This window comes from Podarcis vaucheri, assembly GCF_965113315.1.
Source record: "Podarcis vaucheri genome assembly, chromosome: 4".
Lineage (NCBI taxonomy): Eukaryota > Metazoa > Chordata > Lepidosauria > Squamata > Lacertidae > Podarcis > Podarcis vaucheri.
Window position 1 is genome coordinate 17969368 of NC_138762.1, and position 17259 is coordinate 17986626.

Genomic DNA, 17259 nt, shown 5'->3' on the forward strand with positions numbered 1-17259 from the left:
TGTTGATATGCAGAAATGGATGACATCCAAGCACCTTATCCAGGCTAATATTCTGAAATGATATACGATGCCCATTCATCTCGCTTTGCTTATTTGGGGAAGCCGTTCAAGCATGCCAATTTGTATATCCCCTTAGTGGTTGCTTCATACTCTCCTGCTTGGTCAGGATAATGAGGTTTTATGTGGATGCACATCTAGGTATATCAGGGGAGGGGAACTTCCCCCAGCTTTCTGGTGCCCATATATCTGTAGTAGCTATCGCCCCAGCAGCTGCAGCCAGACATACCACCCCCTCCGTCTAGGCAGCCAAGACGTATTGCTACATTTCAAGGGCATATTCTATCCAGGTTGAATCTCTAGAGGAAGGCAGGCGAGTGATGTGATGTCATGGACTGGCTGGATGCAGAGGAGTGGTGGTGGGACGATGATGAGTGGTCAGAGGGAGAAGACTGGGAAGAAGAGGTGTCAGAAGCTGAAGAGGTAACAGGGTTTAGTGAGCAGGAAGAGGCTGGGGCAGAGAGCAGTCCAGGCTCAGAGGCAGAAGAGGCTGGAGAGGAGGAGGAGGAGGGCCAAGAGACAGAGACGAGTCAGGCTCGTGAAAAGCCAAGGTGTAGCCCTCTCCTGCTTCAACACGCTCTTCTCCCCCAGTCCCCAAGGACCAGAAGAGGTATGAAGAGGGAGGTGCAGAGACAGGCACCCCAGCATAGTCTCAGATTGCTTGGGAAGGACCCGGAGGAGGAGGAGGCTTAGGCAACTGTGGGAAGGCAGGGACCTTCAGCCCCCACAACTACCTCATTGGGGCAAGTTCTGCCATGAAGAGTTGCTGTGCTCACTAAGCCTGTGGGGTTAGCATTTTACATGGCAGCTGCAAAACATCATCAGCGTCTCTCTCTTGTGGCTTCCTTTTTCAGCTTTCAGAATTTGATTTAAAAAAAAAAAAGCTTTGTATTTTCCCCAGTTGTGCACAGCCCACTGCTGTTCTGTCTGGCTATGACTTCCATAGAATGTCCTAGCTATTTCCTTTTCTGTGGTCTGTTTCTCCTCCCTAGGATTCATTTTAACCATTACCTTTGCTGAAAGAATTACACTGCCATTGTTGTTGTTTTCCCCTACGCCCTTTTCCCACTAAATTGTAGGGGTGGTCAGGATTGGGAGGGTGGTACGGGGGAGGCAGTATTCATCCCTTTTCCTGCGTACAGCGGTCCCAAAAGAAAACGACAGACTTGAATGGCTCTCAGGGAGGATTTGACAAATTCATGGAGGAAAAGGTTGTCAGTGGCCACTAGCTTTGGTGGTTGTGTTGCAGGTTGTGTTGCAGGCAGTTGTGTGAGTACCAGGTGCTGAGAACCACAGCAGCTGAATACCAGTTGCTGATCATCACTGCTGTATTTGGGTCCTATTTAAAGACTTCCCATCTGGTTGGTCACTGTGAGAACAAGATGCTGGACTAGATAGGCTTTTGTTCTGATCTAGTCAAGCTCTTCTTACTCGCTTGCGTTCTTAAATGGCATTCTTGCAACTGTGGCTAGTGACAACGGCGGTGTTGAGAAGGGAATGATACTGCTGTTGGCACCTGTGGTATGTGTGTTCCTTCCCACTCTTGTTTCTAATGAAAGCTGCATTGCAAGGTTTGGTAAAAAAGGTAAAGGGACCCCTGACCATTAGGTCCAGTTGCGGCCGACTCTGGGGTTGCGGCGCTCATCTTGCTTTATTGGCCGAGGGAGCCGGCATACAGCTTCCAGGTCATGTGGCCAGCATGACTAAGCCGCTTCTGGCGAACCAGAGCAGTGCACGGAAACGTTGTTTACCTTCCCACCAGAGTGGTACCTATTTATCTACTTGCACTTTGACGTGCTTTTGAACTGCTAGGTTGGCAGGAGCAGGGACCGAGCAACAGGGGCTCACCCCATCGCGGGGATTCGAACCGCCAACCTTCTGATCGGCAAGTCCTAGGCTCTGTGGTTTAACCCACAGCGCCATCTGCGTCCCATGCAAGGTTTGGTAGGAGCTTCAAAACTCTGCCAGCCTGCTTGAAGGGAGGCACAACATCACCATCACAGGAAACGGTGTCTCTCTCATACTGCCTTCACTGCTCTTAAGGACCATAAACTGTCTCCAGGCTGCGAGTTGCATCGGCAAACAGTTATCCTGGCCAGGAATGGTGGTGTCCTCAGCGCTGCCGTCCACCCTTGAACCTGCCACAGGCTTTCCTCATTCTTCTTATTTATGAAGCACTTAAAAATTCTATTTTGTACTGCGCGAAGGATGAAATAGGCAGAATGGCTGCCAGAACGGTTTACAATCTAGCAGATGTGGCATAAAAGGGAAGGGATGGTAAGGGAAGAAGAGGACACGGAAACACAGAGGGTTCTGGTGGATTTGCATAATGGCCAGGTGGAAAGGCAGCTGATGTGCTTCTTCGCGTACAGGTTGCAATCTGTTCCCTCGGCATTCAGCAAAGTCTCAAGTCCCTCTTTGTCTGCTTGCTTTTGGGTTTGTCCTCGGCTGCCACCTGTGTGGGAGCATCACATATGTAGGCTCAACCTCATTTTTCCTCTCCTAAGATGGAATCTGAAGTCTACTTGAAATGCTTTTTGGGCAGGTACTGCAAATTCTGTGATGGAGGAGAAAGGGCATACCCACCCTCACTTCTGCCATGCTCTTGAGATATGCTCTTTGCACCCACAAAACCTTTTAGTCTCCTCCACACACACAGTACCCTTGGTCACAAGGCGATGACAGCAAATGCCTTTTTCTCCCTTGAGAAGTACATAGATCTGAAAGAGGAAGTTGGAAAAGCGACACTCTATCCCACTTCCTTTTTCACCTCTATCTGCCCGACAAAGGCTCAGGTTAATTCTACTAGATCTGACCCATTGGGAATGTGACATACACTGTGTACCTTTCCTTTTCATGTCTTTACAGTGGGGTGCTGAACCAGGACTGGGTGGAGGTGAACTGACAGCACTCACTCACAAATCCAAATGGGCCCATAAGCTTAAAAGGGGTGGGATACATGACACATTGCAAGCTTCTCCATACAAAATCCTAAACACACTGTCAAAAAAGGGAAGAAATGACAACAGAAATGGTGTGGGTTAAACCACAGAGCCTAGGACTTGCCAATCAGAAGGTCGGCAGTTCGAATCCCTGCAACGGGGTGAGCTCCCGTTCCTCAGTCCCTGCTCCTGCCAGTCTAGCAGTTCGAAAGCACATCAAAGTGCAAGTAGATAAATAGGTACCGCTCCGGCGGGAAGGTAAACGGCGTTTCCGTGTACTGCTCTGGTTCGCCAGAAGCGGCTTAGTCATGCTGGCCATATGACCCAGAAGCTGTACACCGGCTCTCTCGGCCAATAAAGCGAGATGAACACCGTAACCCTAGTCAGCCGCGACTGGACCTAATGGTCAGGGGTCCCTTTACCTTATATTGTTCCCCTGTTTGTGGGAAGTCCCTTTACCTTTGCCTTTTATTGGCTTCCATGAGGACCCCATCAGTCATGTTATGTTATGTATGTGGTGGAAAGGAGGGAGGCATAGCTGGTCCTCCACACAGATAGCAGCACTGGTCCAGTAAGTATCAGAACTGGGCTTGTACATCTCTTTCTTTCTTGTTTATTATGACTACAGATAGGTTACAACCAGATATGGCATTGAATTATGCCACACTTGGCCCCAGATATCATAGCCTGGGCTAGTAATTCTCACATCAAGAAAGAGACAAGCATTGCAAACCCCCAAGAATTCTTCTTCCGATAGGATTAAAATTCAAGCTCTAGAAGAATCCTTGGCTCATCACCATCCCACTTTCCAAAGTGAAACCTCCTAAAACAAAACTTTTGCAGAGCCAGGAGAAGGACTGCCTAGACCACCCTTGACCTTGCAAAAGCTGTCAGCTGAGGGCAAGGGATCTGGGAGAAACTAGACCCATTTCCCAACTTGTTCGATGGGACAGGACGTGTGGGACAGGGACAGCTAAGGTTGCTTCATGGTGCTGAAGTAGTAAGTGAATAACAACGTTGGACAGTGATCCCGGATAATCTCACTGTTTTGCTGGAATCATCTTCAGCACAACCCATAAATTAGAAAAATGCACAAGGAGCAGTGGTCATGAGAATATGTAACCACTCACTACTTCGGCACCATGAACGCCTAAAAAAAGTTTTACCGCTTAGCCTACAGGATAGCATCTATTACTTTGTTTCAGCCATCTATACTTCTACGGACTTTCAAAGATTGACAGACGTGTGTTCATTTGATTTCAAATATATTAGAGAATTTACAAGTGTACACATTTTGTTTTTGTTGTACTAAATCATGTATGTTATGCAATAAGAATTGCAGTGCTATCTAGTATACTGGTCTTCGTGTTGCTTGTATTGTTTGTTGTGTTAAGTTTGCAACACAGGGGTTTGTTCTATAAAGGTTGTCTCTCAGGCAGTCCATGGGTGGCTTGCCCATCACTAGTCACAAGCCATTTGGTTAGGTCATTTTTAGGACATTTGCCAGCAGCTGCTTCCTGCTGTCATTGCAATATTGCAGTCCATTCACAATGTAATGCAATGTACTGTAAACGGGCAGAGGCCAACTCTGGTTATTCTGGTTATTAACAGAGTGAGAAGAAGCAATAGGAGTGACTGAGAGAGACACTAGGAAGTTGCAGCAGAAGCGGGAGTAAGACTGGAAGCAAGCAAAAAAAACCATGTTCTAAGAGCAATAGGGTTTGCCCTGTTGTATAGAGGCAAAGATGAGTCAGATAGCAGAGACATGCAAACAAAGGTAAAGGGGCGGTAAAGGCTTCTTCAGCTCAGGAAGTGCAGAGATGGTGTTATAAAGTCAACTGCTAAAAATAAATTGTCATGGCAATGGAGTCTTCAATGGTAGCTAGTCCTGCACCAATCAGAACATGTGAATATATCCCTAAGCAACCTAACACACGGACGTTGCTGGTGCAGAATCCCTATGCAGGTGCACCCCCCCCTAATTTGGGAGTTACGTTCCAGGCCCCCACACACATAAGTGAAATTGCGTAAAGTGGGGAGAACCCTTTAAACAGCCTCTCTGCCGCTCTCTCTCCAATCAATACAAAAAGTACTGTTTCCCAAAATATCCGCAACTAGAATTGAAGCTCTGGGGCCAGCAAGAGGCTAGATGACGTGTGGGAAAGTGACTCTTGCTGCTGCACTACCCCGCACGTCAGCTGTTAGGCTGAGCAACGTAAAAAAAGCCCTGCTGCACCTCTGGTCTGTTTGGAGCTTCCTCCATCCTCACTGACACCCTCTTTGGGCTCCAGGGAGGGTCTCCTTGTGAGCCTTGAGGACCCTCCAGCTCTCTCTCACCATTTCCAGGTGTGAACCTGTTTATTTATTTCCCAGCAGTACATATGTAAGTGGAGAGATGCCTGCGCTTTGCAGGTTACTTAAATGTAACCACCATCCTGCTGCGATCAATAACAGCAGAATGTTTGCGCACACTGCTGATGCTGACCACATTGCATTACAGAACAAATCTAAGGGCATGCAGTCCTTCATTGACCTGACATTTCCACTTTCCCATTTCAGATCGTGGATGGCAAACTGTGGTTCCAGTTGGACTGCGGAACCGGCCCGGGCATCTTGGGGATTTCCGGCAGAGCTGTTAATGATGGGAGCTGGCACTCGGTCTTCCTGGAGCTGAACCGGAATTTCACCAGCCTGTCGCTCGACGACAGCTACGTGGAGCGCCGCAAAGCCCCGCTCTACTTCCAGACGCTCAGCACCGACAGCTCAGTTTACTTCGGCGCCCAGGTGCAGGTGGACAACGTCCGGAGCCTGACGGACAAGAGAGCCACGCAGGTCTCGAGCGGCTTCCAGGGCTGCTTGGACTCCGTCGTCCTCAACAACAATGAGCTGCCGCTGCAGAACAAGCGCAGCAGCTTTGCAGAAGTGGTCGGCCTTACAGAGCTGAAGCTGGGCTGCGTGCTGTATCCGGACGCCTGTGAGAGGAGCCCTTGCCAGAATGGAGGGACTTGTCTGAGTGTGCCATCTGGTGGTGAATATCTTGCATTCAGCCTTACATTTCCAGAGGTGGGGGGAGGGAGATGAGTTGAGCTTTAAGTTTCTCATGCCAGCAGTCACCGTTTGGGGGCAGAGGGGGCATTGAGAGAGAAAGAGGTTTTGTTGAACTAAGGAATGGGTTGGAAACAGCCTCTGCTTCCTTCTTGGCACAGAACTACCAGCTTAATAATCTGCCTCATTTCAATTAGCAACATCTTGCTGCGTCCCTTCCAGCTCTGATCAATAGTATTGTTGGGTGGTTTGGCCAATATGGCAGGCTGTGTGGAAGCATTTCTGGAGCCGAGTAGTTCTGGTCACAACTGAGTTTGTAGCAGCAAAGGAGGCCTTCGTAAGACCGAATAAATGGAAGTGCCACATCTAGCTGCTGCAAACATATACAGTGGACTCTCTGGTTACGTACCTCTCTGGATACGTAATCTCCGGGTTGCGAAAGTGGCAAACCCAGAAGTATTTTTTGGGTTTCGCCGCATATCCAGAAGTGCTCTGTGTGCCATGCGCATGCACAGAAGTGCTCTATCACACCATGCACAGAAGCGGTGCCTCTGGTTACAGATTTTTCAGGGTGCTCATGGACCCCCAGAACAAATTAAATCCATATCCAGAGGGTCCACTGTATCCCGGAAGAAGTGGAGGTACAGTGGTACCTTGGGTTACAAACACTTCAGGTTACAGACTCCGCTAACCCGGAAGTAGTACCTCGGGTTAAGAACTTTACTTCAGGATGAGCCAGTGGTGCAGCAGCAGCGGGAGGCCCCATTAGCTAAAGTGGTACCTCAGGTTAAGAACAGTTTCTGGTTAAGAAGGGACCTCCGGAACGAATTAAGTTCTTAACCAGAGGTACCACTGTATATGTACAATTCTTACAAATGACCTTCCTCTGCCTGGCTGCTGTTTGCAGGTCACTTTAAATGTGAACTGGTCCATAGAATTGTGACCTCAGACAGACCCAATTGCTCCCTTGTCCCAATCAAAAACATCCCTGAGATAGGATTGCCCCACAAATAGAGAGATAGCATCAAACAGCTCTTCACACAAACTTGCTCTTGATCCCTCTGGGGATTTGGTTCATCACTAAAATAATATATACGTATGTTACTGTGATTAACAAAACAGATATTTATATGGCAAAACGTTTCCCTTTCCACCTTCGTCAGCTGCTCTGATTAAAAAAGAAGCACACACACTGATGAAGGCGGAAATGTTTTGCCACAAAAATAAAACCTCTGTTTTGTTAATCACAGAAATATATACACACACACACCTACATGCATACATATGCTTATTATTTCTTTGTCTGAGAATGCCTTCTGAGCTTCTGAATTTTGCTAAGGTTCCTGCATTGCAGGGGGTTGGACTAGAAGACCGCCAGGGTCCCTTCCAACTCTGCAATTCCACGATTCTTGCTTTAGGCTGCAGTGCAAGCCCAAGCTCTTCAGATATTACAACAGCAATGCATGGGGCATGCAAAATATGCCCCCTAGACATGGGGCACGCAAAATATGCAATTTGTTGCAATGTCCAGATTGGCCCTGAGTCTTGGCCCGTGAGAGGGCATTCGCGTCCTGAACCACCCAGGAACTGAATTTGAATTTCCCATGACCTGCATTTTCTCTCACATGACACGTCCAGGACCCTTCTCAGACTGTTGCTGTACACAGGACACTTCTCCCACACAGGGATGCAGGAAACCATAGAATCACAGAGTTGCAATGCAGGAATACGCAGCTGCCCCTTATTGGGGATCGAACCTGCAACCTTGGTATCATCAGCACCGTGCTCCTACCAACCGAGCTATCATATGCTATGGAGGTTCAGGGGCCATTTCAGCATTTGCCAGGACACTGCTCAGTAGTCCCGCATGACCCTGATTCCCAATCTCAGTAGTTCTTCCCCGTTTGGTTCAGAAAACCCCTCTGTGGTACGAATATTAACACTGACTCCTTTCTCGTTTGCTTTGGTTTAGCGGGGAGTGAGCTTGAGGGCACGTCAGCTGAACTGAAGATGGTGCCCAGAGAGCTGAAAGGTAGAGAATGTAAAAGCTTTAGCACATTAAACAAGTAAAGACAGCAGGCTTGGAATTTAATATGAGGCATCAGGGCGCATGTTGGGGCTAACTTGTATGTTTAATGGCTCTTTATCTGCAAATAGTAGGTTGAGGAAAGAGAGCACGTAGCAGGACCCAGCAAGGAAAGAAGGGTAATAATTCAAAAGATGTAGAAGCTTTCAAGAAAATTGCTAAACAAGATTATTTACGTCCCTGGGGAGTGAGGATAAAACAAATGCCTAACTTTAACTTGGACGGCGTATAATAAATTAGGTCAAGCGTTCGCCGCATGAATAAACTAAGTAAAAGGAGGAAACTAGGCTCCTCTTCCTATTGATTTCGCTGGAGTCTATTTACACGACCAGTCAGCAAATAGCGTGATGTGCAAATTGAAACCTTTCTAACAAATCACTTTAGGATAATTTCCGCCTTCTGTCCTCCCCCCAGGCAGAGTTAGATATTTCAAATTTTACATTGGCTACTGGGAGGGGAATGGGCTGCGTGAATACATCTCCAAATGATGGGTTCATTTTATTATGAGAGGCATATAAACAGCTCTGCATTGAAATGGTTTGCCTCTCCATTCCCTGCTCCAGAGCTACTTAGGCCTCCATGCCTTCGTTGTTGCTGCTGCTGCCGCTGGAAAACGAACACCCTGGGGGGATATTTCAGCATGCAGGCTCGCTCTCTTTTTCTCTCGTTAGGAAATCTATTTGCTCGGGGTTTTTTTTTTCACTGTCTCAGCAGTATATGTAAATAAAGGATTGTTATGGTGCCATAATTCTAAAGCAATGGACCCTAACTATGCGCCAGCCAATCTATAAAGCAATCTGCTGTGACATCGATGTGGCCACTCTGTTTTTCTTTTCCTCTCCCGCCCCCAGTTCCAAGGCAAAATAAATTCGTTAGCCCAAGAGATCCTCTGCACATTAAAAAGAGCATACGTAATTAAATGGGGCTGGGTGCAAAGTCTCTGCACTTTGTCAGATGCCCTCAAACTGCAGCCGTGTGTGGCAGAGGATTGCGTTTGCCGGAAGAGATGCTGGCGGCAGCCATGGTAGAACGGGACTGAAGGCCTTTCCGCACAATACTCAGTCACTGTGAACCAGGGACATGTGTTGTTAACAAAATCTGCCCTTTTCCCCTTATGGGGTATCCAAGAAACCCATACAGTGGTACCTCGGGTTAAGAACTTAATTCATTCTGGAGGTCCGTTCTTAACCTGAAACTGTTCTTAACCTGAGGTACCACTTTAGCTAATGGGGTCTCCCACTGCTGCTGCACCGCCGCCACACAATTTCTGTTCTCATCCTGAAGCAAAGTTCTTAACCCGAGATACTATTTCTGGGCTAGTGGAGTCTGTAACCTGAAGCGTCTGTAACCTGAAGCGTCTGTAATATAAGGTACCACAGTATAGAGTCCTTACGTGGGTTCCCTATTGGTAGGAGAAAATAACAGAGGACAACCAGAGAATATTGAGAAGCAAAGCAGCTAGTAAGCCTGATCTTTATTAAAGCTGTTGCAACAGGGTGCTCCCCTCACACAGAGGAGGACCCAGAACAAAAGTGTGCCTGCCCTTATATAGACATTTTAAATTCCCTGCCCTGGAGCTCAAGACCACCACTCCATACATCATACATTCATCACAGAAGGGGTGTAACCCAAGACCACCCCCAAAAAACATCATACCTACATCATAGAAAAGGTGGTCTACAACAGAAATTTGAATGTTGTTGTTTTTCCTGTCTGCCATGTGTCTGATAATGCCTTATCTGATTGCCTTTCCTGGTAGTCTGGCCATTTCTTACTAAATTCCTGTAACAAGGAAGGTTTTTTCACCTCCTCCCTCCTTTGCAGAGAAACATTTGGTCAGCTTGGGAGTCAAAATGGTTTCAGGACTGTCTTCCTGTGCTGCTCCAGACATGTGGTTTATATATTTATATACGTGTTTGCTTGGTACATTTATGAACATTTATTATATATCTAAGACCTTAAAATTCTTATAAACACATGTCATAAGAGGAGCCCTGCCAGATCAGGCCAATGGCCTGCCTAGTCCAGCATCCTGCTCTGATTGGCCAGCCAGATGCCTGTGGGAAGTCTCCCAGCAGGACAGGAGCACAGCAGCCCTCTGCCCACCTGCAATCCCCAGCAACTGGGGTATCCAGAGGCATATTGTCTCTGACAGTAGAGGCAAAAGATGGCCATTGTGCTAGTAGCCATTGAAAGCCCACTGTAATGGGTATGAGTTACTCGTGCGTAAGCTGGTGCCTTTCTCGGTTAATTTCCCATGTTAAACCCTTCTAACTGTGCAGCCCCTTTTTCCTGTGGCTGCCTCAGTCACTGGCAGAATCCGTCAGTGGGCGTTTCTTGAGCCTCTTCCAGCATAAAAGTTGTTTGACACCCAGTCTCCTCCTCCTCTTACTGCGCGGGAGTCTTCTGCGCAGGGTAGGCGTAGGCAGCGGAGGACCTGGGCTCTCCTCACTGATGTCCAGTGAAGAATCCTGGAGCCCTTTCTCCAATTCCCCCGTTGGCCCCCCTTTATCCCTGGTGTTGCGCCGATTGGCTTCCCCCTCTACTGAGCTGTTTCTCCCCCGGCTGCTGGGTCCTTCGCCAGCATCATCTGAGAGCCTTCCCTTCGCTTCTCGCTCTGATGTCAGTTCCCTGACACCCACCCTGCCCCTGAATTTGGCCAGCCCTCTATAGAGCCATCCAGGTTGGTGACGATCACAGCCTCATCTCTAGAAGTGAGTCCCATAGTCTGTTCTGTCCCCATTTCCACATTAATCTGCAAATGTTGCTTTTAAAAGTCCCTCGTGTAAAATGTTAGATTTAGAGGGGCAAAAATAAAAACAGGTTTTCCCTCAGAATAATGCATTTTTTTTAAAAAAAAAAGCCCACTCTCCTTCCTTGGAGGTTTTTAAGCAGAGGTTGGATGGCCATGTGCCAGGGATGCTTGAGCTGAGATTCCTACATGGCAAGGGGGCTGGACTAGATGACCCCTGGGGTCCCTTTCCAACTCTATGATTCCGTGATTCCAAGCATTTGTTTTTAAACATCATTTTAATGCTTTTTTTTTAGATGAGAATTTTGTTGGAACATTAAAAATAAATAAATCCAACAGCCAATGGATATCTAAGCTCAGGTTCACATATCAGTTTATATCAGAATTCAGATACGTCCACTGCCCCCTAATGCAAGAGTACACATGTCTGTAAACACAAGTTTCTTCTCTTCTCTTGTTGTTCACGCTTCATCTAGTCAAGAGTACATCTCAGGTGCAAACACATAAATAATGTCATGTATGAACCAGCCCAAAAATAGCACGCAGGAAGCAAAGGTACTCATTTATTCCACTTCAGAAAGGAAGCCTCTGTTTACCTTTCAGAAAAGATTTAAACAAAAGCATTTTATTTGGTTGCTTGATGGAATTAAAGGATACTTAATTCAGAGTTCTCCAGCTAGCTGGTTTGTGGATTTAAGCCCTTAAGTTCATTTGTTTTCAGCAGAAAGGATGAAATAACTGAATCAAGACCTGTTTGTTATTCCTGTGTAAGACACTGTTGTAACTTCATCAGCTTCTGTTCAGTTTGAGAGATAAAAGATGAAATATCTCTTGAAACCATATTGAAGGGGTAGTCATTTATGCCTTGGCTTCAGTCAAATTAACCTGTTTCTACTGATGGATTGGCAGTGCTTATTTTTGTCATGGGAAAATATTTTGGACATTGTGCGATTACGTCCATTGGTTCCAATGGGTTTACTCTGAGTATGACTTACCGAGATATCACCCATTGGCAGAAAAGTTGCAGGTGGCATTTAACATTCCTTACAATATCCTTTTTGTACATTGCAAACACACACCACCTGCCAAATACAGAAACAGCTGTGCTAGTAGTTGATGGCACTTGTTTGCAACCACTGAAGCTTCTCTCACTTTTCATTCACACATGATGATGAAATCAGCTCCTGCATTTCACATAGCTGTGAAATTCAGCGTGTGCGTCGACTAGAATTTGCATTCAATTTTAAACTGGTTCTCCCTTGCTTTTTACCTTCCACCAGCAGCATTATCAAGCAGCACATTCCAAACTGAAAGGCATTCTTGGAATCGCTTTTGAGAATCCCCCAGTACATCTGCTGGACCCAGCTTGTGACCCTTACTAAGCCAAATATAGCCCACCCCTCCCATACATGGCTCACCAGAACATTAAATCAAGACCTGCAAAAACAGCATTCAGCTTAGGGAGAAGATCACAACTTAAACAGGCGTGTTATAGAACAGGTACAGGTAACCTGTGGCCCTACAAGTGTTGTTGGCCCACAACTCCCATCATTCCTGACCATTTACCACGTTCGCGGAGGCTGATGGGAGCTGGAATACAGCAATACATGGAGGGCTACAAGTTCCCCACTCCTCTTGTGGAGAGAAAGCTTTGCAATAAGACGGGTCAGCTATTATCCAGAAGTATGACTACTCATTGATAGTGTTAAAGAAACACTGGTTTTTTTATATATATTTTTTAAAAAACCAGGCCATTAGTCTTCTTTTATATTAAGCTTAAATGTCCTTCAACCTCTTTGTTAAAAAAAGATTGCGATCAACATGGGATCTCTAAAACCATTGTCGCCTAAGGTCATTCAGACATGACGTTTTGCTTAAATAGAGATTATGCTTAAACAATGTAATACGGGAAGTTGTTCCTCAGACCTTGCAACTGAAAGCTGTAGATTTTTATGGCTCCAAAACGAGCCGTATTCTTAAGCCAGCCACTAGGGGGAAATAAAGCCCCATTTACGAATGCTAATAGGGAAACTGTACTGTATCATGTTTGAAGAGCAATCTTTGATTTGTGTGTTTGTTTGTTTTTAAACACCTTAGGTTACCAGTGCAGTTGCCTCTCTCAGTTCACCGGGCGAAACTGCGAGTCAGAGATCACTGCCTGCTTTCCAAATCCTTGCCGCAATGGAGGCTCATGCGATCCCATTGGCAACGCTTTCATCTGCAACTGCAAGAGCGGGTTAACGGGACTGACGTAAGTTTGATGCTTGTGCTGCCTGGGGAGGTGTTGGAGGTCATGCGGTACTATGCACCTAGGTTACGGGTCCAGCATCTCCGGTAAACGACCTCATCTTGTAGCAAAGTGGGAAATAAACCTTGAAGAGTTCATGCAAGCAAGAGTAATGAGGACCATTGGCCTAACTCAGCCTTCCCCAACTCGGTGCCCTCCAAATGATTTGGACTACAGTTCCTATCGTCCTCAATCAGGATAGCCAATGGTCAGGGAAGATGGGAGTTGTAGTCCAAAGTTCAGGAGGACATCATCTGAAGAAGGCTAGCCTAACTCTGTGTATAAAGTAATGATCTGAGGACACATGAGAAAACAATCAAGGGGAAGGAATCATAGAATCATAGAGTTGGAAGAGACCACAAGGGCCATCGAGTCCAACCCCCTGCCAAGCAGGAAACACCATCAGAGCACTCCTGACATATGGTTGTCAAGCCTCTGCTTAAAGACCTCCAAAGTAGGAGACTCCACCACACTCCTTGGCAGCAAATTCCACTGTCGAACAGCTCTTACTGTCAGGAAGTTCTTCCTAATGTTTAGGTGGAATCTTCTTTCTTGTAGTTTGGATCCATTGCTCCGTGTCCGCTTCTCTGGAGCAGCAGAAAACAACCTTTCTCCCTCCTCTGTGTGACATCCTTTTATATATTTGAACATGGCTATCATATCACCCCTTAACCTCCTCTTCTCCAGGCTAAACATGCCTGGATGGGCTCAGGGTGGTGTGTGGCCTGGGGATAACCGTGACTCGGTTGTCACAGTCTGACTGGGTTGTCCAACAAGTGAAACACATTAGCCCAGTAAAACATCAAACATTAAAAACTTCTCTATTCAGGGCTGCCTTCAAATGTCTTTTAAAAGTCATATAGTTGTTTATCTCCTTGACATCCAATGGGAGGGCATTCCACAGGGTGGGCACCACTACCGAGAAGGCCCTCTGCCTGGTTCCCTGTAACCTCACTTCTAGCAGGGAGGGAACTGCCAGAAGGACCTCAATGCTAGATCTCAGTGCCCGGGCTGATCGATGGTGGCAGAGGTGCTCCTAGAGGGCCACCTGTGGCCTCTGATATCATCCCTACTTTTTTCCCCCTTCAGGTGTGAGGAGGATATTAACGAGTGTGAGAGAGAAGAGTGCGAAAATGGCGGCTCTTGCGTCAACGTATTTGGGTCCTTTCTATGCAACTGCACTCCGGGATACGTGGGCCAACACTGTGGGCTGAGACCGGTGGTCGTCCCAAACATCCAAGCCGGCCATTCTTACGTGGGCAAAGAGGAGCTCATCGGCATCGCTGTCGTGCTTTTCGTCATATTCCTGCTGGTCGTCCTTTTCGTAGTGTTCCGCAAGAAAGTGTTCAGGAAGAACTACTCCCGCAACAACATCACCTTGGTGCAAGACCCGGCGACTGCCGCTCTGCTTCACAAGAGCAACGGGATTCAGTTCAAAAACATGAGGAACAGCGGGGATGGCCGCAATATTTATCAGGAGGTGGGGCCACCTCAGGTCCCCGTGAGGCCCATGGCCTACACCCCTTGCTTCCAGAGCGACTCAAGGAACAATTTGGACAAGATCGTTGATGGGCTCGGGGTGGAGCATCAGGAGATGACAACTTTCCACCCAGAGTCTCCTCGGATCCTGACAGCCAGGCGAGGAGTCGTCGTGTGCAGTGTGGCCCCCAACCTTCCTGCTGTGTCTCCGTGCCGTTCCGACTGCGACTCCATCAGGAAGACCTGGGAAAACGGCACTGAAAGTGAGTGGTTTAGGTTTCGCGAAATTTTGTATACTGCTTCGATTGTAGGAAGAAACCTCAAAAGTGGCTTGCGAACAAGATAGAAGCAATAAAATTATCACTAGAAATTTTGCAGCCATAACTTACAGAAAACAATAATTGTACATACTTTATCAACCTTCTGAGAAAAATACAAAACATTAAACAAAGTCACAGAGTCTTGCAAACTACCCAGCTTAAAATGAACTTATAATGTCTGGTTTCAGTAGATTTTTCAAATGCTTAACTCAGTCTTTTAGATAAGTTCATGAAGATAGCAACAAAAGGTAACTTCGGTGTTATTCACAATACCGAGAGATGCTAGTGGAGTTGTAGATAGATGTTAATAAAGTTGTAGACAATGATAAAGTATGTATAATTATTGTTCTGTGTAGATTGATTGCCAATGATGAGTCACACTATCAGCAGCACAGGTTGCATTTTTCTAGCATAACTTACAGAAAGTCAAAACCACAAAGTCAAACTCATGCCAGCTTTCTAAACATGTGGATTACAGGGCTCTCCCCACCCCCTATTTCTTACTTCATTCACTCATTAATTTATTCCCACCATGGCTGTCAGAGTGGCTTGCAGATCAAGAGAGAATAATGCACAATCCCTGCCCTCACCTTCACAACCTAAAAATATACAACATGAAAGGATAAACGGGGAGTGCATTACGGCTGCACATGGAGTGGTCTGAAAACAACTCACATTTTTGTGGTGAGGCAGATGCACAAACCTTTTCACTAAAATGGGGGTTATTAATTGCCAGCCTTTGGGCCACACCTGAATGTCAGAATTCTGCCTTCCAAATATTCCCGCTGTTTTTATCTTTTCCTTTAGCAGATAAGGCAGCAGAAGGGGGTGAAAAGAGCACGAAGGAGAGATTTTTATTTTTAAAATCTTTTAAGCTGGGTTGTTTTAAATGTTGTAAACCGCCTTGAATTCCAACTTGGCAGGAATGGGCAGGTCGTAAATATATTGACTATAACAACAGTAGTGATAATAGTTGAAGTAGCTTTGATTGCACATTGTTAGATTCAGTAAAGATTTGTGCCCCGCCAATTTCCTTTCCTTTCTTTCTTTTGTATGTCTAGGCAAAGGACTTGATGACGTGGAAGAGGTGACCTGTTTTTCAGGCAGCAATAAAGGCAGCAACTCTGAAGTCCAGTCCCTCAGTTCTTACCAGTCAGACTCAGGCGATGATAACGGTAATGGCATACTATTTTAACCCCTTCACTTATCACCAAGAGTGTATTATATGTATACTGGTGTTCTACCAGACTTTCTTGTGATGTGGATAACTGAGATGCTGAATAGCATGGTGTGTCCACTCTGTAGTACAGAGTCTCCTGGAATGGCTCCTAGCTGAAGGGGAAAGGAGCACGATCAGTTGTGCACAGCTATGTGCCAGAGGTAACTGACTTAAGTCAGAGGTAACTGACTTAAAGAACAGTCCATGCTTTCCCTGAAGTTTGCTATGCTGAAGACGGCTATTCTGGTATAAATACTTTTTTTTACAAACTACTACAAAATAATCATCACAAGAGAGGATATTTTAAAATCTTACAAATTCAGATCAGTGGCAGAGCACACGTTCTGCTTGCAGATTTAAAATTCTGCATTTGGTTAAAGTGTAGATGGCCAAACTTGGCCCTCCAGCTGTTTTGGGACTACAGTTCCCGTCACCCCTTACCACTGGTCCTGTGAGCTAGAGATGATGGGAGTTGAAATATACTCGGAGTCGAGAGTGGATTTCATGCTCTTTATTCAGCTCAAAGTGGTGGGGAGGAATGGAAGTTCTCCCAGAATGTCTGCTTTATATACATTATTTACACAATGGGCCCCACGTGATTGGCTAATTCCAGGATTTTCCTGTAGGCCAATCAGGTTGCGGATTCACTTCCACCTGGAGCTGGATTGGGTGGCTCCTGTGGACCAATCAGACTGCAGCATTCTGGGTCCTATTGTTCTAGGACCAATCAGACTGCTGCATTCTGCATCCTATTGTTCTAGGACCAATCAGACTGCTGCATTCAGGACCCTATTGTTCTAGGACCAATCAGACTACTGCATTCTGAATCCTAGGACCAATCAGACTGCTGCTTTTAGGATCCTATTCAACTCAGTACATAACAGGAGTTGTGGTCCCAAAACAGCTGGAGGGCCACGTTTGGCCATCACTGGGTTAAAGGATCAGGTCTCAGTCGTTGGAAAAGAACTCCATCTGAGAACCAAGAGAGCCACTTCTGGTTCGAGTAGGGAATACTGGACTAGGTGGAACTCCAGCTGTCTGGCTCAGTATGTTGCTATATGACACAGATAAG

At 46.3% G+C, this 17259-nt stretch overlaps 1 protein-coding gene across 10 annotated transcripts in view; it reads left to right on the forward strand.

The window, feature by feature from the left end:
* The window catches only part of FAT3 (FAT atypical cadherin 3), a 460237-nt gene that overhangs the window by 432467 nt on the left and 10511 nt on the right, over positions 1 to 17259 (forward strand). For 6 of the 10 annotated variants that reach the window (XM_082218934.1, XM_082218933.1, XM_082218936.1 and 3 more), the window contains 5 exons: positions 5559 to 6027; positions 8017 to 8076; positions 12980 to 13133; positions 14259 to 14911; positions 16030 to 16143. In XM_082218934.1, the coding sequence (XP_082075060.1) occupies positions 5559 to 6027; positions 8017 to 8076; positions 12980 to 13133; positions 14259 to 14911; positions 16030 to 16143 (1450 nt within the window). The remainder of the gene's footprint in view (positions 1 to 5558; positions 6028 to 8016; positions 8077 to 12979; positions 13134 to 14258; positions 14912 to 16029; positions 16144 to 17259) is intronic. The other 4 variants (XM_082218937.1, XM_082218941.1, XM_082218940.1 and 1 more) reach the window with 1 other exon arrangement.